The 27636-nt window shown below is 44.9% G+C and overlaps 1 protein-coding gene across 4 annotated transcripts in view; it reads right to left on the bottom strand.

The window, feature by feature from the left end:
* TRAPPC10 (trafficking protein particle complex 10) overlaps positions 1–27636 on the bottom strand; it is a 58859-nt gene that overhangs the window by 22563 nt on the left and 8660 nt on the right. For 2 of the 4 annotated variants that reach the window (XM_015560825.1, XM_015560826.1), the window contains exons 3-13: positions 27121–27317; positions 26358–26553; positions 25201–25312; positions 22485–22732; positions 9406–9552; positions 8693–8807; positions 7768–7844; positions 6653–6744; positions 4251–4391; positions 3756–3868; positions 556–1070 (exon numbers count right to left, since the gene is read on the bottom strand). In XM_015560825.1, the coding sequence (XP_015416311.1) occupies positions 556–1070; positions 3756–3868; positions 4251–4391; positions 6653–6744; positions 7768–7844; positions 8693–8807; positions 9406–9552; positions 22485–22732; positions 25201–25312; positions 26358–26553; positions 27121–27317 (1953 nt within the window). Of the gene's footprint in view, positions 1–555; positions 1071–3755; positions 3869–4250; positions 4392–6652; positions 6745–7767; positions 7845–8692; positions 8808–9405; positions 9553–22484; positions 22733–25200; positions 25313–26357; positions 26650–27120; positions 27318–27636 lie in introns of those variants that run through there. The other 2 variants (XM_015560827.1, XM_015560828.1) reach the window with 2 other exon arrangements.

Genomic DNA, 27636 nt, shown 5'->3' with positions numbered 1-27636 from the left:
TTGACTTCTAATAATGAATTTTCAATTTAATAAATTTTATCTGTGGCATTCTCTCTGAATGCATGAGATATAAAACCTGCTCTCAGACTAGACTAAAGCACATGTGACAAATAGCTGTCCTTCCCAGAGGCCACATTCCTGATTAGCAGGGGTTAAAGGACACACTGCATGGGAGACTGTCAGAGTGCATCAGAAGCAACTGCTTTGACAGCCATGAGTCGCAAAAGGAGAATAAACTTTAACATCAAGGATGCTGCCTTCTTTGAAATCTCATTTTAACAAATGAGGGTATATTTTAAAACAAAGGCAAAAAATCTAAGTCCAGTGAGAACACAACTATGTTAAGACCTTCATTCAAAAGTTATCAATTGCCTTAAAACTGTCTAAGTATAAAATTATTTTAACTGTCAGTCTATTTTTCTTTAAGGATAAAACATTACCAAGGTTAAAAGAACAGAGGCCTCCACTTGCCTCCCACCATACTTCAGATAATGCTTGCAGGCCAGCGCCCCCTGCTGACCACCTCTGAAGTCACCTCCCCAACTCAACACACACCTGTGTCCTGAAGGTTATGGTATTGGCCCCTGGTTCCAGAGTCACACCGCAGCACTTCAGCACAGGGGCCCCGTCATCCAGAGCCACCCCTGAGGGCGTGTCCAGAGCAGTGCTGCTTTCCTGCCGTCTCAGGAGCATGTGAACGTTTTTGCATATAATCCCTGTGGTGTTCAAGGAGTTATCGGAAGGGCTCCTCTCAAACATCTCATACAACTCCAGAGCCGGTAAACTGTTCTGGGACGCGGGGAAAGGCGAGGTCTCCATTGGAAAGTTAATAATCCCATTGGACGTCTTGTGCTTGGTAAGCCACTCAGCAGTCTTCCGATAACTGTTTTTCTCAATGCTGAAGTGGACGCTGATGGCAATCTGGTCCATGTGGACAGGGACGGGCATCTGACTGCATACAGTTATCTCCACGGATAAAACACCACCCACGTGTACCACGGCATTGGAGGGAGTAAAACGGAGATCTCTCAGGTGTGCAAAGGAATGCATAGGGAGTACGACTTTGTGACCTGCAAATACATAGCACCATATTTTTCTTCCCAAGTCACACTTCTAGAAGATGCAGAGGCAGCAGGACCTTGGTTACCATTGGGCCAACTGGAGTATGCTCAACATGAGAAGCAAGAAGTAATGAAGTTCAAATGAGACAGTTTAAAACTACCCAACCTCATACCATCTTCACACACCAAGAATTACTTTGTCAAAAGCAGAACATAATCAAATGCCTAGATAACGCCTGGAAATCATAAAACCTGAAGAAATAATGGTTCCTAAGTTCTGTTTTGATAAACCAAAGAGAAATACAAGTCAACTCTTCAATTTCAAAGCATTTTGAATGGGAGAGGGAGGGCAAGAGGGAGGAGGAGGAAGAGGGCGAGGGGAAGAGGAGGGGAGAAGGAAACATTGATCCGCTGCTTCCTGCACGTCCCCTACTGGGGATCAAGTCCGAAACCTGGGCATGTGCCCTGACCAGGAATCGAAGCAGCTCCCTTTTGGTGCATGAGATGACGCTCAACCAACTGATCCACACTGGCAGGGCCAAAACAACATTCTTAAATAGTACAATTCCTACAGCTGTTTCAAGGAATTCCACCACTTTCCGCCTCCGTAACAAAATTCCCAAATGAAGATGTCCACCCACCCCTGCATATCGGGAAGCAAACCCAGGTGCTTGCCGGCCTATGATGTCAGCCCAATGAGCAAGGAGCCCTGCCTCCTGAACTGCAGAGGGGCAGTGCAGCCCACCCCACAGTCACTAACCAAGAGGAACCCACTGCTTTCTCTGACCTCCTTTCTACAAGCACCTGGTTAGTCTAGAAAATCCACAGGGCTGCCATACTGAGCAGTGGTATTTATTAAACACTTATCAACAAAAGAGCCTGCTGATGGTGATGTTATAAGATCACACAAAAATAGCGGATGACCACGGAATAGCCGATTCACACAGAGATACCAAAGAACGTTGGCAGGAAAGACATAACTGCACAGTCTCACATATATGTCACACACAGCAGACGTGGCACAAGGCTCTACCAACAGCTAGTTTGGGCCCATTAAAGAACCTAAGCAAACCAACTAATCAAGGCCATGTTGCTCCTGAGAAACCCATCCGAACAGCTCAATGTGAGTGAAACACGCCAGCAGTCAATGACTATATGGACATGAAGCCAAACCTATGAAACACTGGCTTTCCAGTAGCTAGTAACTGCTATGGACTGAACTGTGTTCCCCCCACACTCTAAAGCTGAAGCCCCAAACACCCCTCCCTCCTTCCATGTAAGCACAAGTCAGGAGGAGAGGCCTCATCAGAAACTAACTCTGATGGCATCTGGTCTCAGATTCCAGCCTCCAGAACTGTGAGACAATGAACATCTGCTGCTCACACATCCAGTCCATGGCATTTTGTGATGGCTACCACAGCTGACCAAGACAGTACTATTTTAGCCCTGGCCATTTGGCTCAGTGGTTGGAGTGTCGGCTCATGGACCAAAGGGTCGTGGGTTCGAGTCCCAGTTAAGGGCACGTGCCTCAGTTGCAGATTCGATCCACAGCCCTGGTCAGTGCGAAAAGCAACCAGTTGATGTGTCTCTCTCACATCAATGTTTCTCTCTCTCTCCCCCCTCCCTCCCTTTCATTCTCTCTAAAAATAATATCCTTGGGTGAAGATTAAAAAAAAAAAAAAGACAGTACTATTTTAAGTAAGTACTCTTCTTGATAAACAAAACCCCAGGAGCTAAGTGTTATAATAAATTTAATCTTACCACACAGCATTAGCTAGAAAATATATTTGCCAAAAGTTTTAGCTTGAATCTTAGCCTTTCGGAACAACCTTTCTGTTGGACACACCCATGAGGAAACACTGAACAAACTCCAGAAGGTGGAACAGTCCATGAAACAACTGGCTAAATGTCTAAAGGTCAGTGTCTTACACACAACCAATGAATGTGGGCCATCCATACAATGGAATATTATTAGTCATAAAAAAGAATGAAATACTGACACATTACAATATGGATGAATCTTGAAAACATTATGCTGAATGAAAGAAGCCAGTCACAAAAAACCACATGATATATGATTGCATTCACATGAAATATCCAAAATAGTATCTAGAGATAGAGAGTGGATTGTGGTGATGTGCACATATCTATGAATATACTAAAAGGTGTTGAATTGTACACTGCAAAACAGTGAATTTTATGGTATGTAAATTCTACCTCAAAACAGCAGTGACATTAAAAAATTTTGATCAGTGTCTTGAAAAAAAAAGATGGGAAAAACTTTTAAATTAAAAGAGAATTCAGATACAACAATCAAATGTAATATATGATCCCTGATTAGACTCCACTAAAAATAATGTCAAAAAACAATGAGGAGATTTGAATTTGAGCTACTGAGCACCTGGAAGTTAGAACCCTGTCAATTTGGGCATGGTTAGGGGCTGCCCTTGTCTCCAAGACGCATGCTACACTGTTTCAGGGTGAAGTGTTATACTTGGTCTGAGGTTGCTTTAAAGTTCAGCAAAAAGAAAAAAGTAAAAAGAAATATATAGATACATGTTTGCTACACAGCAAAGTGTTAGTAATTGTTGAATCTAGGTGGTTAGTATACATTATACATTGTGTACTCTTTTTACTTTTCTGTAACATTGAAAATGTTCACAATAAAAAGCTTTAACCATTAGTCAGTCTTACCTGAGCTGTCTGTCTTTTCACTGGCAAAGTTGAGTATCTCTTGGCAGAAGTATTTCCGTTCCTCTTCAGTTAAGTGATGATCGCTGGCTAAAAGGCTGCTGGTCTGAAGGTAGCTGGAGTGGAGAGTCAAAGGGCCAGCACAGAGGACCTTATACCAAGGGGTGCTGCATGCAAACAGCTTCTCCAGGCCCCAGAGCTTTCAAAGTGCAGTTTAACAGTTATTTCCCCACCTCCCCTTTTCTATCGTTCTATGCCTCTCCCTTCCTCTCTCTCTAAAAATCAATAAAAACATATTTTTTTAAAAAAGTATTAGGAACTCAGAGATCAAATGTGAGGACTAGGCATTTAACTTATATTTAACATGGTACCCATGTACAGGTTGGCTTTTTCTCTCCTAATTATTAGGTGTTTATTAAACACTCAATTGTAGACATTGTTGCTGTTTAAACAAAAACAATTTTCCTATTTCATGAAAATGCTACACTTAAAGGATACTTCTCAATCTGTCCAAGGTGTTTTTGACATTCAGCCAGCTGCTTCCTTGTATGTGTGATAGGCAGTGCCCAGCCCTCAGCCAGGTAATTCTTCAGTGCTCCTTGAAGATAGGTTTCTGCCTTCTGTGGAGACTTTTTCTTCCTTGCAAATCAACAAATAGAAGCTTTCATTATGGTTCATGATAATCAACAAACTTAGACATGATTTTTATGACCTGCTCTCCGCCCTTTCCAGCCCTCCACAATGACCTTCGTACCATCTTAGACAGTCCTTCTCTGAGATGTGCTCTGGTCTGAGAAAGAGCACCAGATCAGGAATCCATCTCTGGGCCTGAAAATGGGCTCATGGCGATGATGATCCCACACCACTTGCCCAGCATCATACACTAGTTGAAGAACTTTAATAATCAAATCTCAGGAGAAGAAAGTGAGGGCACTGTTCACTACTCAAGCTGACATATAAGACTACCAAGGCTAAGAGAAGGTGAAGGTACATAGCTAGTTAGGGAGGAAGCTACGAAATTAGGGCTTCATGCCACCTACCTACTGAAGATAGGAAATAAGGAAGCAGTCTATATGGCCCAACCAAGAGGGAAGCTTGGGCAAATAGCACTGAGCAGGTTTCTAAGATTTACAGAGAATTATGAAGAATTTAATAGCAACACTTATCACCCAAGAGAGGATCTTCTAAATTTAAACTTCATGATGTTCCGAATAAACCAAAGTTGAAAGCATAATTAGCAAGAGCTTGCCAAAGCTTCCATGACAACATGGGTCCCCTGGCCCTTACCAAAGGGCTGGACCACCGAACTCACGGGACAAAGGCTAAGGCTAAACAGGCATCCTTGGAAGACACCCCGTTTTTACTGCCCTACTCTTGAAGCAATGACATTTCTCAAATTATCAAATAAAATAAAATGTAAACCTATCAAATGATGTGTTAGTTTTTCTATACTTTTATGGTCCTCTCCCATTCCACCCCTTTTTAAAGAGATCCAAACCTTCAATACTTCTTCAGTTACTATCTCTAGCCAAAGATTCTTACATTCTAGAGTTGGAAGTCTACAGACCATCATTCAGCCCCCCAGAGATGGAGGCCCTACCACCTAGCTAGTATGTGGCCAAGGTGAAACCAGGACCTAACTGCCTGCTTAGCCACGGTAGCACCTGGCCTCAGAGCAGACTAATGTCCAGGTGGGCACCACTCACAGCATCTGCAGACACGGCTCCTTTGCTCCACTAATAACTTACTCCTGAAATACACTCGATCAGTGGTTCTCAACCTTCTGGCCCTTTAAATACAGTTCCTCGTGTTGTGACCCAATCATAAAATTATTTTCGTTGCTACTTCATAACTGTAATGTTGCTACTGTTATGAATCATAACGTAAATATCTGACATGCAGGATGGTCTTAGGCGACCCCTGTGAAAGGGTCGTTCGACCGCCAAAGGCGTCAAGACCCACAGGTTGAGAACCGCTGCACTAGATGGAGGCTCGAGATAGCCAATCCAGCCTGACTGTTGCTAAGCAGTGAGTGGCTAGCTGCTCTAAGCAAAGCTGGAAAACTTAATGTCACTTAGAAGATCTATGAACCCCTTTTGCAGCCGCTTCAACCAGTTGAAATAAATTATTCTTCTGTGTTTCACCTAATGAAAGTACTACAGATTTCAAGATATCATTTCAAACACACATTTCTTTTGAGAAAACTTAAATATCTTTCCCCTTATAATGCATATTTCTTTCCAATGCTTTCAAATAGCAATGACACTGCCAGCCGGGATTTCTCCTTTGTGGCAGGCCAGTTTTATCAAACACATGAGAAATATGCTGTCTTGAGTTTTTCTGTGAAATCTGAGTCTAAAGCTGGAGCAAGGCTGGGAATACTCCTTGCATCACTCAGTCATGGTCATCCTCTCTCCCAACAGAATACATGCAGTTACTTTACATCACTGGCCTCCAGGCTTTCAAACTCCTAGGAGGCATTTGACATAAACTAGAGAAAATGCTATAGAACAAAATATTAAGGAACCTATACTTCAACTTAGTAAACACTGGATGTAGAATCTTAAATATTTCCTCATAATTCTTTAACTGAATAAATGTAATTATAATACTATATCTTACATATACTTACATATGTACAATGTTATATATACTACATAAGATCATTATGTTAATTAAATAAAAGGAATGCCAAGATCAGTATCAGCTATTAAGAATAACAAGCTGAAAATCTCTCCATTTGGTTTTCAGAAGAAATTGAAAAAAAATGATGATGATTGGTTAACAGATTCTAATCTTTCATTCTATAAATATATGTACACTTCACATTAACTCCACACATAACAAATCTTTTCTTACTACAGGTGTGCAATATCTGAAATTCAAAGAAAATGAATTACATGTAAAATTCTGCCAGATCTTTTCCAACAAACTTAGCAGATCGAATCCTCCCAATACTTGTATACATTTCAATGGTAGCGTGGGACAGATCCTGTGGGAAAATAAAACACCATATAATGTTGTACTTTAATTTTAATGCTAGACACATCCCACATTTATTTACCCAAAGCTGAAGCAAGAGTTATTAAATAACACATTATTTTTACTTTGCATCTACTTTTGTATTGAGTTTTTATATAATGTGATTTATTTATTATTCTTTAAAATATATTTTTATTGATTTCAGAGAGAAAAGGAGAGGAAGAGATAGAAACATTAATGAGAATCATTGATTGGCTACCTCTTACATGCCCCCTACTGGGGATGGAGCTGGCAACTCAAGCATGTGCCCTTGAATTGGAATTGAACCTGGACCCTTCAGCTCGCTGGCCGACTTGCTCTATCCACTGAGCTAAACCAGCTAGGGCATATAATGTGATTTATACAAGATCATTAACTTGTACATAAAATTAAGCAGTATAATAAAAGAAATACAAACTCAGCAGGCATATACTATTTAGCTTCTCAAAGTACTTTCTGTATATGGGTAACATTTCTAGTGTTTTTTTTCACTCTTTAGGTAACAGGGACAAACTATTAGAAGCCACCATCTAATACTCTTGAGTTAACCATGACTCAGGTACGCAGTTGACTCACCCAGCTTCTACCTATACTGCTTTGTAAGGTTCCAAATTTAAATCCTTGAAAAGCAAGCACAATAACTCTGTTTAAGTCCAAATTATTCCTCTGTCCATGGAAAACCATTCACTATCCTCTCTTACAAATTCTATTCTACTGAATTAGCAATGCCATTTTAAACAAACTTATAAATGTCTAAAGATAAGTTTATGCCTAAGTATGGCCCCATGAGTACTAGTAAACATTTAATGAACAACAGCTATTCTAGGTTTTACCCACAACTCTCTAGGGCACCAAAGAAACTGAAAAGGCCAACAAGAAGGGGGTCCCAAATTCCAGCTCATTCCCAATTCACAAGGTCACACAGCAGCAAAAAGTCTTCTAGAGCTGGGTTTTCTGCTACAGGAAGACAGGGAACAACATATAAAATACTTACTAAGTAGTGTTTTTCAAAAGCTTCTACTGATGACAATGCTTCTTTGAGTTTCTTATAAGGACTCTGAGCTGTGTTGGCTTAAACAAAAAAGAAATAAAAGTCCTTATTCATCTTCACCATTTCAGGACACATGAGTTTACAGTGCCGCTCACCTGCTGCAGGCAGAAGACTTCATCTGACACTTGTAAAGACTACAAACATAGCTGTGCAGGCTGAAACTACATAATTACCTATATTCTTGTCCAATTAATAAATGCATGAAATAGTCTAAACCCTTCATATAATTTTTTTAAAAAGCTTTGAGATTATAATTTTTTAAAGTATATATTACAAACCCTCCAATGAATTACATATTGCCAAATTATCTGAGGTGGCCTCTGGGTGAGACAGAGCAATATTATACATTTTCCCTTGTAAATGTATTCAATTCAGTAGGAGTCCTTTCCGTTCTTGGATAACAGGGACAAACTATTAGGAGTCTGTCCCTGTTATGCAAAATCATACTCATCACTATACTTGTACCCACAGGAACTAGTAATGCTCCCTTCCAAGTGTTTTTATTACCTAGGAGTAATTTACTGAGGAAAATCATTTGTCTGGTCGTACTGTCAGAACACTAAATTATTTAGTAATTCACAGGGAAATTGGTGCATTTAAATGTCACATGGGTTATAAAGTCATAATCAGCTCATGTAAGCCTGTGAGAAGCTCAGACACAGTTTTGAGAAATCTTCCAACAATTTCTTAAACAAGTTCTAACATTTCTTTATGTTACTAAAAGGTAAAATATCTGGTCAGCTATTAATGAATACAATTTCCTAAATGGTAATTATATTGTTAGAACTTGAGTTACATGTGCCAAGTTACAACCTACATTTTATTACTTTCCACTGCACTACGTGCACAAGTGCATCTCAGAAAGTACCTGTTTCAGGTCGCTCAGCTCCCAAACCTGCCAAAAGATCAACTGTCCTATTGAGGTCTTCTGAGTTAGGTCCTTTTTCTGACACAAGTCCACACAGGTAGCCCAAGGATTTTAGCTGTTGAGATAAACCCACAATTTCACTTAATTTGCCATAAGAGTCAGCAGAGAACTTATACATTTAAATATAAAAATTAAAATCCAACTAAATTTTAGAAAAAAAATTAGCTTTCCATCTAAATAATTCTTATCTGGATAGAAAGATATACTTATTGGGATCATTTCACACTCCTACCTTCAACACAGTAATTCTCAGTGTCTCTGAAGTTGGTAATTCTCAGTTTACGCCATGCACCTGCTTACGCTCTCCCAAGTTTTCAAGGCCTCCCGCTCAATCTGCATCCCTGTGACCCCACTCCAGCAGGCCCTCGTGCTGCACACCCGGGACCACGCTGCATTTCTCACGTTTCACACTTCATCCTTCTTTGTAGATCCCGTCCCCCAAAATTGCTGACAGAGAACCACACCTTCAGCACAAGCATAACAAGTGTTTAATCTGTGCTGAATAAAGTTGTACAAGTAGGAACCATTTAATCCAGACACATCCTAAAGTAACTAGAACCCATATAGTGACTGAGTGAACAACACTTCTTCAAACAGCTTAGTCCATCCACCCCTGAGAGGCACAGCTCATGTCTGCATTCAGGGGCAGTTACCTTTTCTGTGGCATAGCTCCATAAACCCACAGTGTGGGCAATGTTCGAGTCTATCTGCGCCCGATCACAGCAGCCTTCTATCCTCTGCAACACCTCCAGACAGCTCAGAAACACCCAGCAGTCCAGTGCGCCAGGCGGGACGGAGACCTGGGGGGTACAAGAGCGGGCACGTGAGGAGGGCACATGAGGAGGGCACTCAGGGAAAGCACGCAAACCCACATGTTCTAGTCTGCCCCTTCAAGCAGCTACCCAGTCTACTGGTGCTGTCACCTGCCAATCTACAGGAAAGAAAAAGGGGACAATAACAATAATTATATCAGTTCAGGTCCAAAGAGAACGAAGTGATCTATGTCCAAATACCTGATTCGGTTCTCTATTTCAGATGCTGATGAGTGATTTGGCAGAGATATACCTTTCACTCACAGAGTTTTTAAAGCTTATGAAGAAAAGAATCCTACAAGAAGGCCAACTAGCATCACTCTAAATTTGCAACCTGGTCATATCTAGGTTCGAAGAGCACATATTACAAAGAAAAGAAACTAAGATCTCAGATGACCGCTGGGTCACATTTTAGAAAGATCATATTCAATACTAGAAATCTAAATATTAAGTAAATATTAGATGATACTTAGGAATTACTGTTAATTTTTTTAGGTGATCATGTTTCTAAAAAAGAGCTCCTGTTGATTAGATACACACTGAAATATTTACACACAAACAAGACATGATATCTAGGACTTGCCAAAAAAATAACTCAGGAGAAAGCAGACAGAGACTTAGATGACATAAAAATTGGCCACCTGCCCAGCTAGCGTGGCTCAGTGGTTGAACATCAATTCATGAACTAAGAGGTCATGGTTCGATTCCCAGGCAGGGCACATGCCTGGGTTGCTGGCTCAATCCCCAGTAGGTGGCACGCAGGAAGCAGCAATCCATGTTTCCCTCTCGTGGATGTTTCTATCTCTCTACCTCTCTCCTTTCCTCTTTCTAAAATCAATAAAGACATTAAAAAAATAAAACTAGACTTAAAAAATTGACCACGTTCTGGTTGGGGACTGTTGTAGCTAGTGATGGGTACATAGAAGTTCATTATATTATCCTCTCTACTTCTATATATATTTGAGCTGTTCCATTAAAAAACAAAACAAATGTGATATTATGCAAAAGTATTTATTGTATATGATCAACTCTAAAAGGTACTTTTTTCACATTTTAGCATCTCTGAAATTGGAAACTGCCTCACAATCAATGGCATCTTGACACAGTTGGCAGTGCTGCTTTCTTGGAGGGGCTAACATTATGGGGTATCTCACAATTGGCACCCCAGTTCTAGTGAGATGGTCATTGGTACTATTCAAAATGGGAACCTCGCCCTAACCGGTTTGGCTCAGTGGATAGAGCGTCAGACTGCGGACTGAAAGATCCCAGGTTCGATTCCAGTCGAGGGTATGTACCTTGGTTGCAGGCACATTGCCAGTGGGGAGTATGCAGGAGGCAGCTGATCGATGTTTCTCTCATTGATGTTTCTGGCTCTCTATCCCTCTCCCTTCCTCTCTGTAGAAAACCAATAAAATATATTTTAAAAAAAAACAAAAACAAAATGGGAACCTAGCACTGACTGGGTGGCTCAATTGGTTGGATCAACATCTCATACACCAAAAGATTGCGGGTTCAATTCCCAGTCAGGAAATATACCTATGTTGTGGGTTTGATCCTCGGTTGGGGCATGTATGGGAGACAACCAACCAATGTTTCTCTCTCTCTCCCCCTTCCTGTCTCTAAAAAGTCAATGAAAAAAACATATCCTCGGGTGAGCATTAAAAAAAGGGAGCCTAGAAAGTAATTATCTGTCAGTTGACGAGGGAAGGGCTACACAATGCTGATGAAACTTGACTTATGTAAGGACTTCTTCAGCATACCCTGAGCACAAATAAAAGACAGAACAAGAGAGGGCCATTAAACGTTCCTATCAAAACTAATTTGCTTAGTCTCTAAAACATGAGATAAACTACTTAGAGCCTTTGGAAAGAAAAATCAGTGCAGAAAAAATCACGTGACCAGAAGGTACATTCATAAAGTGGTACAACTTTCTCACCCAGACAATGGACCACACCCAAGGGATGCACAGAAGAGCCGTTGCAGGACGCAGCTCTGGGACAAAGCACGCTCCTCCCTTCCCAGCCAAACCAGGGCGGGCTCCGAGTGGGCTGGCCTCACCTCACAGGGCCTCCTGGTTCTAAGCTGTCAGGCAATCTGGGCACTTACACTTCACAAGACACCACCACACAGGTACCAATCCTGTGGGCACAGTTCCTCAGGCAACACAGGCTGTTTGCCAGGGAGGATGAAGGACATGGACCCTGTAGGACTCTACACAGCGCTTTAAGTGTCTTGTGACTTAGAGGGGTCCGAGGAAACCCAGGAGTCACAGCAGGGAGCTCAGAGAGGCGAACACCTGTACCAGCAGCCAGGGACAGGCCAGCCAGTCTCCGACACCAGGCTGCACTCTCCCCTATGTGGCACATGTGTGTGTGCGGAGAAAGAATCGAGTCACACGCTGTGGTGGGAACAGTAGGCCACTTTGTGAAAAGGTTACAGCATAGCTTTTTTTGGCTTATTTATTTTCTGCAAAGAGCAAGAACCATTTGTAAATGTGAAGAATAGTGTGTACAAAATAACACCGTCAGTTAGCAGCAGCTTTTCTAATGGCCGAAGCTGAAGCCTCAACTTCCAACCTGGAAGAAGTCAAACCCAGCAGACGGACAGCACACTGACACAAACACGACGCCTTGAGGTGCTCTGTCCTCCTGTCCAGACACAGCGCTGGTTTTACTAACTGGAACCTGAAGCCTCCAGCCAGTCCTGCCCGGTGGGAAGTCCCACACACCCGTGCTCCTGCAAGCTGCGCACAGCTGGCTCCTGCACCAAGGCTGCTCAGGAACTGCAGAACGCTCATTGGCCCTATTTCCAGAGACTTCCACAGCCTCCTACATTTCCTATGTACCCAGTTTAAATTTAAGTTTTCACTGAAAGACATTGGAACATAAATTGATATGCCACATGGCATCTTACGACACCTGTGATCTGCTGCTTCTTGGTGCCATCTACCTCTTACATTGCCACCCATTTGCGTGCGTCCATCTGGGCTCCCAATCAGACCCCAACGAAACACCCCAAAGTGACCAATGAGCCAGTTTCTTCTCCATACATTTCAGTGGCCGGGCAGAGCTGGGCTCCACGGCAGCCAGAACTTCAGTCATGGGTCACCTAAGACTTTTGGAAAGTTTAGTGAAACTTACTTATTTAAAATATGATTGTAGTAATACCTTTCCCATTACTTAAAAAAAGTTACAAAATACACACAGCAAGGTATTTAAAGGGCACAAATCCTAAGTTTAGAGCTCAAGGACACTACCACTCAAATCAAGAAACAGGCCATTTCCATTATCCTGAAGGTTCCCTCCAGCCCCTTTCCAGTCGATACCCACTCCTCTATTCAGACTCTGTCACCAGTAATGTCCTCTGCATGACTGTTGAACTTCACATAAACCGAGTCACACAGCATGAGCTCTTCTGCACGTGGCATCTTTCGCTCAATATAGTGTCAGCACAGCTCAGCTTTTCAGGGCCTCTCGGCAGCAGGCGGTGCTTTACTGCGGGGTGTCAGGCCTTTCTCCATAGGCCAGTTTCTTCGTCCATCCCCCCACTGACAGGCATTTCGGTTGCTTTGAGGGTTTGGCTCCTACAGATAAGACTATTTGCAATGCTTTCCTCACTCGGGAGGAGGGAGCCTTCTCAGACCCAGAAGACCCGTCCCAGTGCCCAGCTACTCACAGAGGAGGCAGGCGATCCTGGCATTGGATCCCTTGTGAAACCTTGTGGTCCACAGAGCCCCTACCTCCTGTACCAGCTGCACACAGCAGTGAGGTGGCCCAGGAGTGGCCTCACGGTCAGGTTTCCAGAGTCTCCCAGTTCAGACACGGCCTACTAATCAAAGGTGACTGATCATAAGCCGTGTTGCCTAGGAACGTAGTTGCACCAACTTTATTCCCAGGAAGTTAACCACAGTCAGAGCCTCTGCTAGGTCACCAGCTCTCTGCATAGTGCCACTTTTGGAAAACTGCCAAAGAGTTTTCCAAAGTGCTGTATCTATTTACACGTATCCCATCACTCAAGTTCCAATTTTCCTGTATCCTCACTAAAATTTGGTACTGTCAATCTCTTTAAAAGGTTACTTTATCCATTACAGTAGAGTTTGAGAATTTTTTCAAAGTCCCATAAACTGGAAAACAGTGGTTGTTGTTCAGCAGCCACGGTAACAAGTAATCAGTAGAACAAGCTTAAACCTATTTGAATGACCGCAAGCCCACCTCAGGGCCAGTCCAGGAGTGGTAGAGGCGTAGGACAGAGCGAGGCTCTGCTCCACTCCGGCCCAGGCCCACCCTGCAGGGCTCTGTGCTCTGTCGTCTCACTTGGACCGGGGCAGCAGGCTGAGACTCTTGGCAATTCATGTTCCCTAACAAGTAGGATGCTGAGCACGCTTCCAGACTGGGCCATTTGGATAACCACTTTTGTGAACAACAGAGTAATTAAACTAATTTCTTAATCCATGTTCTTTAGTTTTCTTAAAATCCAACTCCTCTCTCAACACTGTTATCATCAGTAACCACAAGAGCTGTTTTTCTACTTTCAAAGCCTAAAATTAAAGGTGTTCTTTTTATTCTTTTTCTGTTAAACCTGTATTTTTTATATATACTAATATATACATATATAACCTAAATACTGAAAAAACAGTGTCCTAAGTGAACCCCAACATCCCACCTGCCCCATTTGAGCTCCCTGTCTGTTACCATCACCTTCACAAACCCTCACTGGCCAACCAACCCTAATGACAGACTGTTCTTGGTTAATCTTGAACTTTGGAGACAAAGAACCTGTAGGGAGGAGCTATAGGGTTAAGCCTCGGACTGATGTGTTGGCAAAGCCACAAACAAGTCCCAGCTTAGAGGGCACAGCCCTTTTAGCATAATAAGGCTTGACCTTATGATGCTCCCTAGATCTTATCTTATCCACCTAGACCAGTGATGGCGAACCTTTTGAGCTCGGCGTGTCGGCATTTTGAAAAACCCTAACTTAACTCTGGTGCCCAGCTTATTCTTTGTCTGTCTTTTCTACATCCTTTGCTGTCCCCGCTCAGGCTCACCAAACCCTTGGCTGAGCTGGCCCGGCACAGAAATCAAATACACATTCTTGTGTCTGACTTCTTTAGCTCCACTTTACGTGGGTGATGTTCGCCCACTACAAGTTCGCCCATTTCCGCTCCTGGATGCCTTCCATGGCCTGAGCATATCGCAGTGGCTATATCCCTTGGACGTGATGGAGATCTGGGTTATTTCCATTTTCTAGCAATTGAATGATGCTGCCACGAGCATTCTGCATGTGCCTTTGGGTACACACATGTATGTGTTTCTGTACACCAGGATGTGTGTGCAGCTTCAGCAGATGGTGCCAAACAACTTTCCAAAGTGGTGGCACCAATCACCCTCCTCCTCCTCATCATGAACGTGGTCAGTGTCCTGCCCTCTCGCTGGCAGGATGTCCTAGGGGGACGGGGGTGGTTTTGGCTTTTGTTTGTGTTTCACTGTGATTAACTGATTCATGTGCTTATTGACCATTTGGATATCCTCTTTTGCCTATTTTTCTACTGATTTGTCAGTGTTTTTTACATGATTTGTGGGAGCTCTCTGTGTATTCTGGGTAAGGGTTCTTCCTAACACACATTCTGCTAACACTCCTCCACTCTGTGCTTGCCCTTCCCTCACTCAGTGGTACCTACTGATGAAGAGTCCGATTTCCATGCAGTCCAGTGTGTCACTCTCTTCCTTTATAGTTAGTGTCTTTTGGTCCTATTTAAGAAACATTTGCTAACCTCCAGGTCAAGAAGAACATTCTCCCATACTGTCTTCTAGAAGTTCTATTTATTTTTCATGTTTAGGTCAAAACTCCACCGGAAATTAACTGTGCATGGTGTGAGGTCAAGACTTATTTTTACACCAGAGGCCTGATGCACAAAATGTGTACAAGAGTAGGACTTTCTTCCCCAGCTGCCAGCACCGGCTTCCCTCTGGCACCCAGGACCCGGGCTTCCCTCGAAGCCCCAGAAGCTGGAAGGACATCCGGTTTAATTAGCATATTATGCTTTTATTATTATAGACCTATTAGGTTGATCAACAATTTATTCATAGAATAAATTTTTCTTGAACCCATTTACTTAAAATAAACTCTACTTCCTTAGTTCAGAATCTCATCCTTGGATTACACTAGAAGTCTCTAAGTCTCCCTCCCTCCATCTAATTCCTCACCCTCTCTGCCCTCTACCCTACCTGGTCCTAACACCTTTCATGACACCCTCACCTCCCTCTCTGCCCTCTACCCTGCCCAGTCCTAACACCTTCATGACACCCTCACTTCAAAATGGCTCCTTCCCAGCTCTAGAATAAAATCCAACCTTCAAAACGACACACAAGCACTTTCATAACCTTCAGGATGCACTTCCAGTACCTCTGTAACCTGCACCTCCAAACTCTGCCTCACCCCTTAAGTTCTAACAAGACTAAATCCTTCATAGTTCCTTACATAAAACATCATTTTCTCTGCCTGAAATGAACTCTTGCACTGGCCACCACACGCCACATCTACAATCTACTCATTCCATTAAACGAAAGCTCCACAGGGTGAGGGTTTGGTCTGTCTTGCTCTCTGCTAAAAACACGGTGCCTAGAATAAATACTTGGCACAAAATAGGTGCTTGGTGAGTATTTGTTGACCAACTGAATCTTTTAAAATCTAGCTCAAATAAAAAATAAAGTAAAATCTAGCTCATATAAGACCACCTCTAGAAACCTTCCTAAGCACACGTAGGCGCTGCACAAACATTTACTAAACTGAAGTGCCCGTGCACAGCTGCTTCTCCATCCCTGACCCCCTAGGATTCTTCTCTTACTACCCGGCTCTGACACTGGGCCCTGACGACCTGGGTACATGCCTGCTCAGTGCACTCAACTATGGGTTTCTTCCTCATGTGTGTCCCTATCCTCCCACCCGTGTTTACCAGTGTCTAGCAGGTGATCACCTGCTTCACCAAGGATGCTTGGTAGCCCTTTATCTCTTCCTACAGCCATCAACCCGTACTTCTTCCTCAGCAGCACCCTTTCTTTGCACTGATTTCCTCCTCCTGTCCACTCCCACTACTCTTCCAGCTCAGATCCTCGTGGCTCAAGGTCACAACAGCCTCCAGGTCTCCACTGAGGAGCCCAGCAGAGGACCTAGTACACAGCAAGTACTTGCTGACCCGACTTAGCCTTCAACCACACCTCTGCTTCTGTCCTCTGCTAGGCTCAAACCCTGGGACACCTACCCCAGCCAGCCAGCCTGGACGGCAGCCCACTTTGTCCGTTTTCTCCAGTTTAACCTGGATGCTTCTACCATCTGCAGCCCCTGCTCACAATCTGGCCAGCTGGCTGCGATGGCCTCTCATGCATGGCTCCTGCCAGTCTCTGTAATGGGTAGCTCTTCTAGGATCCTGAGGGGTCTTGATCCTGCTGGTCCTACCCTGTCTGCGAGCATAATCACAACCTACGTGGATAAAATGCAAGTCAGTGCTAAGGCGGACACATTAAGAAAAACTCATTTGGACAGTCACTGGATGAACACGTAATGGCCTCCTAGAAAATACCTTCCTTCTGTTGTTCTCACTTACCAGTTTGGTAAAGATTAGAAAACAGGCATTGCTGGTGCAACTGAAATGGGGAGATCTTTCTGGAAGGCCACCTGAAGGTTTATGGTAAACTAGAGGCCCAGTGCACTAATTCGTGCACAGGCAGGGTCTGGCCAGTCCGCCCCAATTGGGGCTAGCCAGGGGGAGGGGATACGGGAGGTTGCCTGGCAGGCCCTACCCACGATTAGACCGGTTGGCCAGGCGCAGTGCACGTCATAGTGACCGGTTGTTCTGGTCATTCCGGTCATTCTCCGGTCACTTGGCTTTTATATATACAGATACTTTAAGAACAGTGTATCCTTGAACTAGTGTTCCTACTTGTATGACCATGTGGCATTGAGATGATGTACAAGCAGCCTGCTCAGAGCAGGACGGACTGACGGGACAGCAGCTCCTCTACAGCGGAGGCCACTAGGGGACCTCCTGCTGTCAGTAGGCATGACACTTCCTTCTGTGTGCTTGTCCGTATCTTCCAAACATATACAGAGGATATAATTAATTTTTGGTAAATAGAGGGCACATTTTTAACTGCTGTAGAAAAAATCAAATCCTCTGAAATGGAGTTATGTGAACCCACCCAGAGATGATGTAACTTCCTCCCTAAGCTGTGTGGGGTAAGTACAATTTCCATTTTCAATCAGGGGAGCTGGCCCCAGGCTCCTACATGGGACCCCTGGGTGGGACTCTAGGCCCAACCACAGAAATGAAGCTTATTCCCATGGCATATGCCCCTTCCTCTCAAAGAGGCAAATAGCTCTCCTCCTGCAGGAGGGTGCGCATGCATGTGGTCTGGGAGCACACGCACACTGAATGGGCGGTCAGCTCGGCTTTGTAATCCTGCCACAGGTGACCTGTCCCTCACTCTTGATTGGAGCTCAGGCACACAGTCTTTCACAATTGGCTAATACAAAAGGAGGGGCTGACCTTTGCCGTTTCAAGATGGCGGCCCCCAGGGGAGCTGCCAGTCACGCGGGCCAACATGGCGGCTGCCTAAACTGTTCTTTGACAGAAAAGATGGCTTGTTTATTCTCAGAATCCCCCCCTTTCCTTTATGTAAACTCTTTTCTTCAAGCTCGGCTAACACGCCTTGACTTTCATGCTCTGCAGTGCCAAGGAGACAACTATCTGCTGTCTGGTCAGTGCGGTTCTGATGAACCTGTGGGTGACACCCCATCACTGAAGCTCTAATCAAAGGGGTGAACGTGGACACCATCATTCCCTCCCACTTCCCAAACCATTGCTCTCGTGACTCGGAGAAAGGACCCTCTCAAGGGAGACACTTAAATCAACTGATACATTGACCTCGAAGCTACCAGGACAGGCCTCCCAAGTCACAGAAGCAAGTGTGTACAGCATGTCCTGCTGGAGATGTCGCAATGAGGAGTGACAGTCGTTGCAATACTTAGGTTTGGGCTTGAAAAGGTTAACAGCGTCAGCCTAACCCTGAAGAGCCACACACCAGTCCAGCCTCACGCTGGCCGAGCCTCCGCCTTGGCCCACAGCTGCCCCACCAGCGCCGCCGCCGCCACTCTGAGCTCTCAGCCCGCGCGTCAGAGCCAAAGCTCAACACTGCCCTGGCCCCTGCCCTGACGATGAAAAACAGCACCCAGAAAGCCAGCCCAGCACAGGGCAGGGAGTCTGATTTTGAGAGTAGAATCATGTGTACAAAGTATGGAAATAATTGAGTCTTTTGACCTTCGAATGTTTCCAAAAAATTTTAAAAGAAACTCTAAGAATAAACTTTCCAAGTTAACTGTCAACTGCAAAACATCCTATATACTAACAGGCTAATATGCAAATTGTCCCCTCGACCAGGAGTTTGACCAGGGGGCAGGGCCAGCCCACCAACTGGCTGCAGCCCCTCCCCCCTGCCAGCTGGGCCCCACCCGTGCACGAATGGGTGCACCGGGCCTCTAGTGTAAGATACAACAATCCTCCCCCTGCAGAAAGAGTATTTTTTTAATATATTTTATTGATTTTTTTACAGAGAGGAAGGGAGAGAGATAGAGTTTGAAACATCGATGAGAGAGAAACATCAATCAGCTGCCTCCTGCAAAACCCCTCCTGAGGATGGGCCTGCAAGCAAGGTACATGCCCTTGATCAGAATCGAACCTGGGACCCTTCAGTCCACAGGCTGATGCTCTATCCACTGAGCCAAACCAGTTAGGCCAGAAAGAATCTTAGAAGAGAAAGCTGAAAAAATAATTTCATGCTGACAGTGTCACATGACCTCTACAGCCTTAGGAGAAAGCTGACCTGTAAGTGTACAGGGAACTCTATCGCTTGAAAGAAACGCTCAAGAAGACAGGGATAAAGAGGGTCATGCTAAGACCTGGCTTGGAGGAGGGTGGTGATGTGCCCAGCCCGTGCCACACTCCCTGTACACGTGGTACCTATGGGTCCTCACAAACCAATGGCAGCTGCGGTCTGCCTCCACTCGTGGAGAAAGAGCGAGCTCAAAGCCAAGTACCTGTGTCAGGACCTCGCGGGAAGGGTGCAGGGCCTGCAAATGCAGACGCTGCACCGCCCGTGTCCTCAAGCCTCACCAGGGACACCAACGACACTTCCATCAACCTGCTGGCAGACAGGAAAGCGCTTCTGCAGAGAAAGCAGCTCCCCAGAAGCCCTGCAAGCGGACAGCAGTCAGGTCCATGGATTCAGGTCAGTGTGTGCGCACAGCAGGCAAGCACCCAGCAAGGGGAGCCCCAGGAAATGTCACAGACGCGGTGGACTCCAGGGGCCGGGCGCCTTGTGCATGCACGGAGGTCGTGGGGAATCCGAGCGACGGCGCAGTCACACAACAGCTGCTGGAGTGGGTGGCGTGAGAGCAGGAATAGCTGGGTCCTGAGGAAGGAGACACTGAGAGCAAACAGCAGGTGGTGTGTCCTCGCTGTGCGGTTCCATTCAGCCTTGGTCCACCCCGCTAGAGGGACGGTCAAGAACCAGAAACGCGCAAAAGAGCACAATAAACATGATTAAAAGTGGGGACAGCCTCCACTCGGGGAAATAACACGATGGCAATGACCATTTTTCATCCAAAGAAGAAAGGAGCCAGGGATAACACACCCCAGTGCAGGCGGCATCCTGACAACAGCACACGGTGCACTGCCCAGCAGAGGAGAGGAACCCGAGAGCCCGTCACATCTGCCGACACCGACCTCCACACACTCTGCGGCGGCACTCAAGGCCCACACCACGATGCCTCGCACGTCCCTTCCCAGGGCATACCTGGCCTGTTTCCATTCCTTCCACAATGGCCAGAGGCATGACCGGACTCAGAAGACAGCTAAGGACTCAGAGACAGCAGGCTCAAAGCCTGCTCTGCGCTGGGAGAGCTGACAGGAGGTGAGTGTGCTGTGGTGCAACCCACCTGCGTGTCGGGACACACCGCAATGACAAGGGATCCAGGTCGGGACAAAGACACCCGTGCGCGATGACACATCCTGTTCTGAGCTGGATGTCCCCGGCCACACTCCCCCCTGCTGTCATGTGTGACACATCAGGGGGCTCCCTCGCCTTCTAGCTTCAGAAGGCCTGGAGGGGACAGGAGGGCAAGGGAAGAAGAAAGTGGTTGCCCTGCCAGCTCCCTCCCCAGGGCCAGTGGCCCCACCAGAGGACTGGCCCTCAGGCCGCCTGTTCCGTTGGCTCTGGCAATGCCTCCCCTCTCCTCTCTGCAGGTTGGCAGCCATGCTATGACTGGTCAACTTTCTAAGGTAAGAAAGAGAATTGGAGAATGGTTCTTAAATCCTTGAGTTTGTGACAAGCTGGGCACCACGCTAAAGGGGGGGGCTCCGCACCACTCTGTGGTTTCCCACACCTGCCCTGAGCCATACAGCACTGCCGGATCACCCCTCCTGGGGCTGTTCCATATGAGTGCCCAGGGGACGTGCCTAGACTCTGATATGGATCTCCCCCTCCCCCAGTAGACTAGTATAAATCAGGCAAACTCTAGGCACACGTGAGCACCGACAGCCTGTCTCATTAGTGAATGGTTACGCACAGTCCCCGCCCCCAGGTCTATACAGCAAGATCGGAGTAGCCAGAGCAGGTGATCTAAAGCTACTTGGTTATAGGGAGCCAAAGAATTTCATTTCAAGGTGGAAAATGTTACTTTTCCTCATTTGCTTGATTAGATGTCTGAGAATAGAAAATAATTTGATAAGATTTGTCAATTCTCAAGTTTATGACAGCTGGGCTAGGCATTTCTCCTTTAGAAATGAACTAAAAAAATTTCTCTTCATTTGGATTAAAAACGTTTAAATTGCTTGAGATTATTTCAAACTAAGTGTTGAGCCTGTGTTTAGTATTCTAGGGTAAACAAAATAAAAGTTCTTATATTAGGAAAGCTACCCCTGCCACAGCTTACCCAATACAGGAATATTACACTTCTAGACCTTTCATAACTGTGCCCCTCGGGGTGCTGGTGTGGACTAGGACAGAGGGCACTAACCTGGCTTGGATGATCTGATTCTGTGACTACATATGTTACTGGGTAAGTCACCTAACCACTTCCTTCCGGACCCTTTTCTTCATGTGTGCAGTGGAATTAGACCACTCACTTAGTTCTTCATCGAGGAGTGGGGGTCGGGTGCTATGAATCCTCTGAAACAATATATAACATTGTGTATGTGCATACGTGCATTTCCCTGGGTAAAGAGGCTGCTGAAATTAAACGGCAGGAACCCACTTAACTAGGATTTCTCACAATAATGTTTATGATTCTACAGGCAGAAAGAGTTCAGGCGCCCTGGGTGAATTCATCTTTAAAGGCAGTATTTCACTATAGATCAACAACATTTAGCCTCACTTAGGTTTCTTTCACACACATATGTACACACTTATTCATAATGTACTTTCCATTAAACTCTGTGCTATTAATTAACATGGCACAGCTGGCTGTGCTTCACACTGTTACCCACATGTTCACTTACAAAACGAAGACAGTTCTGAAATAAAACAAATATCTACCTGCAAAACCTAATCCTGCATGTCCATCAGGAGGGTACCTTTATCATGAAGACCTGCTCCCAGAGAATAAGCCAAAGGCCACTTTCAAAATTATATTAAGAAAATGATCCAAAAGACTTGCTTTGTGCCAACATGAACTCCACCATGTTGGGAGCAGAAATTATATTTCCCAGCAATTAATTAATCAATGCAAAAAGTAACTATACAGATTATATACAAGAAATTAAGGATATTCAGAAAAGAAAACTCTTTCCTAAGCACAAACAGTTCAATGTCTTGGATTTCTGTGTGAACAGTCAAGAAAAGGGTAAATTGGGAAAACAGACGACTCACTTCCAAGAGCTTCAGTTCCTGCACACAGCTGTGCAGCAGCTCTAGGGCGCGCTGAGCCACCTCCCATGGCCTCTGCAGGAAGAGGAGCAGGGTGCACTGGCGAGCAAACAGGTAACTGCGCAGATCTAATAGGGTAGCTTCTTGCCTCTGTATCAATTCACGCTTCTCCATATCTATGGGCTTTCGAAGGGTCAATCCATTCCAGCTCTTCACCGGCTGGCAGAAAAAAGTCAGCCAGTTGGCACCATCTAAACAAACACACATCATGAAAGGCTGACGACAGATCCCTTCACCTCACTGAGATGCTGGAGGGACTGTGGGACCTCAGGGACCGGTGGGCAGCTCACCACCCAGTGACTCCCTAAGCACTGGCCCGCCCCTTCTGGTTGGCATGGAACCAGTCTTGGGATGCGGGGATGGGGTCCTTACAAGCATCGTACTCAGGACTTGTCACCTGACAGTGAGCACAGGGTAACATGACCTAGGCACAGGCTCCGTCGTACCATGCCACAAGGTGGTGACAGGTGGGGAAGCAGTCAGACTGGGCTGAGGAGTGAGGGAGCCGTGGGCTCTGTGGTCAGTCAGCTCTGAGGGAAAGCACGAGGCCTGGGCTTGAGCGGGTCTCCTGGGGCCGGAGGGCAGCCTGCTCATGGGGTCACAGAGGTCTTTTTGTCTTCCCTGTCTCCACTCTTTTCCTTACTCAACTGTCTCTAACTCAATGATGCCAACTACCTGAGTCCTGCTCCTAGAGAAAAGGATGGTAAGCAAAGGAAGATGGAGTACAGCAAGTAGAGAGGAAAATTCTTGCTTGTCAAAAATTTCCAACAATGCTCTCAATTTAAATTTATAACCCCAAGACTCAAATATGACCTTAAAATAAACATAAGAAACTATAATAACAAGTCATTCAAACTCTATTAAAAAATCTTAATCTATTTTTCTCACTCCAAAAGAGAGGTGGTAGAACCATTTCGTTCTACGTTCATGTCAGGAAGCGACTCGATAATGGGCATCTGACACTACTGAGTATCTGCAGTGCCAACTGCAACCCAAAGCATCCTTTGCTGACTTACACTTATACTCAGAGCTGTTAGAGTGCATCCTAAGTGTGGTGCCTAGTCAGGCCCTTGGAGCCCCAACACCAGCAAGTCCCTCTGCCGGTCCTGGTCCTCACCACCGGGATTCTCCTGGCTCACACCCATCTTCCCTTCGGGCTTTGTGCGAAGGCCACCTGCTCAGAGAGCCTTCCTGGACTGTTCAGCCTAAAACTGAACAGCACTCACCGCCACCTTCTCCCCTCCCTGTGTCCTTTCTGCAGCCTGCACTTATTCCTGCCTGCCTGCAAGTTAAACATTTCTCTTTCTGTGCCTCATTTCATTCTGATCCCTGCTGCATTGGGAATAGTGCCTGGTACTGAGTGGATACTCAGCAAGTGTCTATGAAACGAAGGAACAAAAATGAACAATCGTATCAGTCAGCTGCAGAACTTGGACCAGATTTACTTTTGGATTGTAAATGGACCCAGGTTTATTTTAAAACTGAGAGAACAAAGAAATTATATAAAATATAATGTAAGAAATAGGTAAGATATTTAAAAGATATACATGTATAATATATCTAAAATATAAGAAATGCAATTTGATCTCTTCTAAATTTTATTTAACTAGTAAATACTTTACTTTGGATGTATGTTTACATTGTGTCTTGGCAAAACAAGAGATCCAAAGCTGAACTTGATAAAAACTGGCTGGGAGTGGGAGTCACGTGACACTGCATCAGCCTTTCCAGAGCCAGGGTGGTCATGGCTCTAGTGGCTGCCCTGGGGCCGCTCATCCCAAGGGTTTTCTAGCAGACACTATGGGTCCCCGAAATCACTCCTTTCATTGGACATCGTAACAAGAGTTCTCTCTGAAAAAAACAAACAAAAAACCCCCGCCACCCAACAAAGATTGTTCTCTCTGAAAAAAACAAACAAACAAAAGAAAAGCCACCACCCAACAAAGATGTCTATTACAGCCCAGCTTGTGGTGGCAACAGCAGAAAACACCCAAATGGCCAGCACCAAGGGACGGCTGGATAAACTAACGAATCCACACTACGAAGCATCACACAGCTATGAATGCAAATAACTTAGAATTTCAGCTGTTACCTTGGAGAAATGCCTGCGATGGGCTGTTAATAAGAACAAGCTATAGACAAATATCTACAGATTTAATGCAATTTCCATCAAAATAAATTATCAACCAAAAAAATTGTGAGGACAATTATAACCTTCATAAATGGTTTGACAGTGCTACTTTTGTGCTTTTAAAAGAATTTAAGAAATTATCTGAAAGTTTAGAGGAAAAACTCACTGGAATGAGCATTCAAATATCACAAAGATGACCTCTCAACAGGAGCAAAGATCCCACCCTTATGCTAGCAAGGAGGCACAGAATCAGAAGTTTCACTAGCCAGCTGTCCGTTGTAAAAACGACACTTTACACCTGAAAAACAACTTCTTAAATGCTTTTGTTACTTAGGAGTCATCTAAAAGTGAACGTGACTAATTCTTAATTCTCATTTCATTCCTACTGAAACCATGAGAACATATCCATATAATTTACAATGACACAGATGCTTTCATCATTTTGTGAATGAATGGCAGCTTCCAGACAACTTAAACCGGGGAAACTATGCTGAGAAGAGGATCTGCTCCTAAGGCGTCACCACTCACCGCCGGCACCGAAGTTGACCACATACTGAGAGAACAGGGCGTCCAGCTCGTCGTACTGCACCAGGGCGTCTTCAAACTGCTGCAGCATCTCAAACACAAAGGCAAGTTCCTCCTGTTCACCCAGAGTTTTAAAAAAGCAAAAGCCTAAATCAGTATTTTGAAACACTATGTAGCTACTGAAGATTGTAATAGAGAGAAGCATGCAGCATTATGAACAATGCTTGTGCTACGCTAAGTAAAAACCAGTTTAATGACATGTCAATGACATTTATGCAGGCAGAGAGGAGACTGGAATGAAACTAAAGAAGGCCAAGGTGACCTCTGACTCTCCATGACTAAGCAGCACAGGACACCACAGTCAACTCTTGTCCTGGCATTCCCCTTGCCATCCCAGATATAAGTTTTCACTGGAATTTTCTACATGAAGAGCTGGACCTTCTCCATTTATTCATTTAGCCAGCTCTTTATTTACATCTACGCAGCCTCATGGGTATGAACTTCATTGCATGGGTTATTTATCTGGCACAAATGGTTCAGCTTATGTTCTTCTGCCGGACCTCCACCTTTCTTGTGCACGTCCTTACTTGCCGATCTACAGATATTCCAGGTCCCTGCCCCAACCCTGGAATCGACCACTTCTACAAGGAGCTCCAGCACCTTTTAGTGGAAAATGGAGTTTAGAAACCAAGATCTGGCACAAGATGTGCTTATTGCTACTGAGGTGTCATCTTTCCTAGGCCCAGTCAGAAGGCAGAGCAAGTAAGTACATGTACTCACCCTCACAACACATACCCCTATATGTCTGAATGAACCCAACAATCTACCCATCCATCCACCCACTCACCCACCCACCCACCTACCCATCCACCACACTGTGGGTTCACACCGATGCCTCAGATTCCAATCCAACACCACTGGGTTCAAGGTCAAGGCCATTTCATAAAAGGCTAAATGTCAAACTCTGAAGCTCCAGGGAGCTGCTGATATAATTACTCAGGAGAGCATCTCTGGACAGAAACATCTGTTAGCTACTATATTGTCTCTTCGTTTAAAAAACGATGCCAATAAGACTTAACCCAAGACAGCTGCCTTATTTAGAAGGAAGGGAGGGAACAGGGAGAGAAGGAAATTGTCCAGTTCTACCATTAGTCAAATACCTGAACCATGAAATATTCACAAAAGCTCCAGCCTGGCTCAGTCCTCTTCTCCCTCAAGGTTCTCATGTCATCCTCAAACTTGCCTAGGTTTTTGGTAAAAGACATAAGAAGCAATGTCCTGAGTTTGGTCAGGAAGGCATTCCAGGATTCCTGAGTTCGAGAAGAGTCCTTCAAGGGGTCATTGAGTACAACACACCTGCAGAGACAGGAACGGACTATCTGGAAAATTCTCTCCAAGCACAGCATCACTGCTCTATTCTTCCTTCCAGTGAGTTCCTCCCTTCCCTTCCTTTCTTCCCTCCTTCCTCCCTCCTTCATTCCTTCTTTACTGGTGAGTCAGTCCCTGCAACAGAGTGACCACCAAGGCATGGCGGTCCCGGGTACAGTTTGTGAAGGAGATGAAGTCAGCATTTTATAACTTCTGTTTTTAAGGAATCCTGCTGCACGCAAGAATGCAAAGATTCCTTGAAGCCCTTGCTATGCTGACACCCGTTATTATCAACAATGGGGGCCCACCACGTGGTCTCTCTCAGGGTCACTGGGCCAGAGGGCCTCTCCACTGGGGGTTACTGTGTACAGGTTTCACCTGCCAGACCAGGAACTCCACCAGGAGGGACCTGGTTCTGTTTTCAGCACCCCCATCACATGCTCAAGTGTCAGGCACACACACCACAGTCACAGAGTAAACATGTATCACTACCCGAAGCCAGTAATCTATATCATCCCAGGATCAGCCCAATGAGGCAAAATTAAAGATACTTACCTGTCACTCTGTTTATTACAAAAATCATTTCTTATTTTGTCCACAATAGAAGTTCGAGGAAGGATGTTGGTTTTGTTTTTTTTCTTGGCATCATTTTCAACTACCACTATTAACCAGTCCACAGAGCTATGAGCTTTCAGAACATTCTGCCACTTCGTAAGGTCATCTTTTACTGTTGCTTTATACACTTCAGTATCCTAGAAATAAATACGTCACTGTGAAAGCAAGTTAATCCATCCCTTTCGTTTATATGGCAAAATGTGTCTAATAACAGGGAATACAGCAGCCACGGCACTTTCCAGTCCCGGGATGGGGACACTCCAGGAGACACCCAGTACCGAGCCACTCCTGCAGGGCTCTGGGCAGGCTCAGGACCTATCCTCTGAGTTATCCCCAAATACTTGGAACCCTGAGGGGAGATCTTCCAGTGTCACAGAGGAATAGACTGTGAGTCAGACAGCTCAGGAAGTTCCCACAGTGACACAGTCAGCTGGTAAGCTGGGACTTCAAAACCCA

Source organism: Myotis davidii, unplaced genomic scaffold, assembly GCF_000327345.1.
Source record: "Myotis davidii unplaced genomic scaffold, ASM32734v1 scaffold1476, whole genome shotgun sequence".
NCBI classification, from domain to species: domain Eukaryota; kingdom Metazoa; phylum Chordata; class Mammalia; order Chiroptera; family Vespertilionidae; genus Myotis; species Myotis davidii.
Note: the sequence above shows the minus strand (reverse complement) of the source record. Positions and strands in the feature narration are given on the sequence as shown.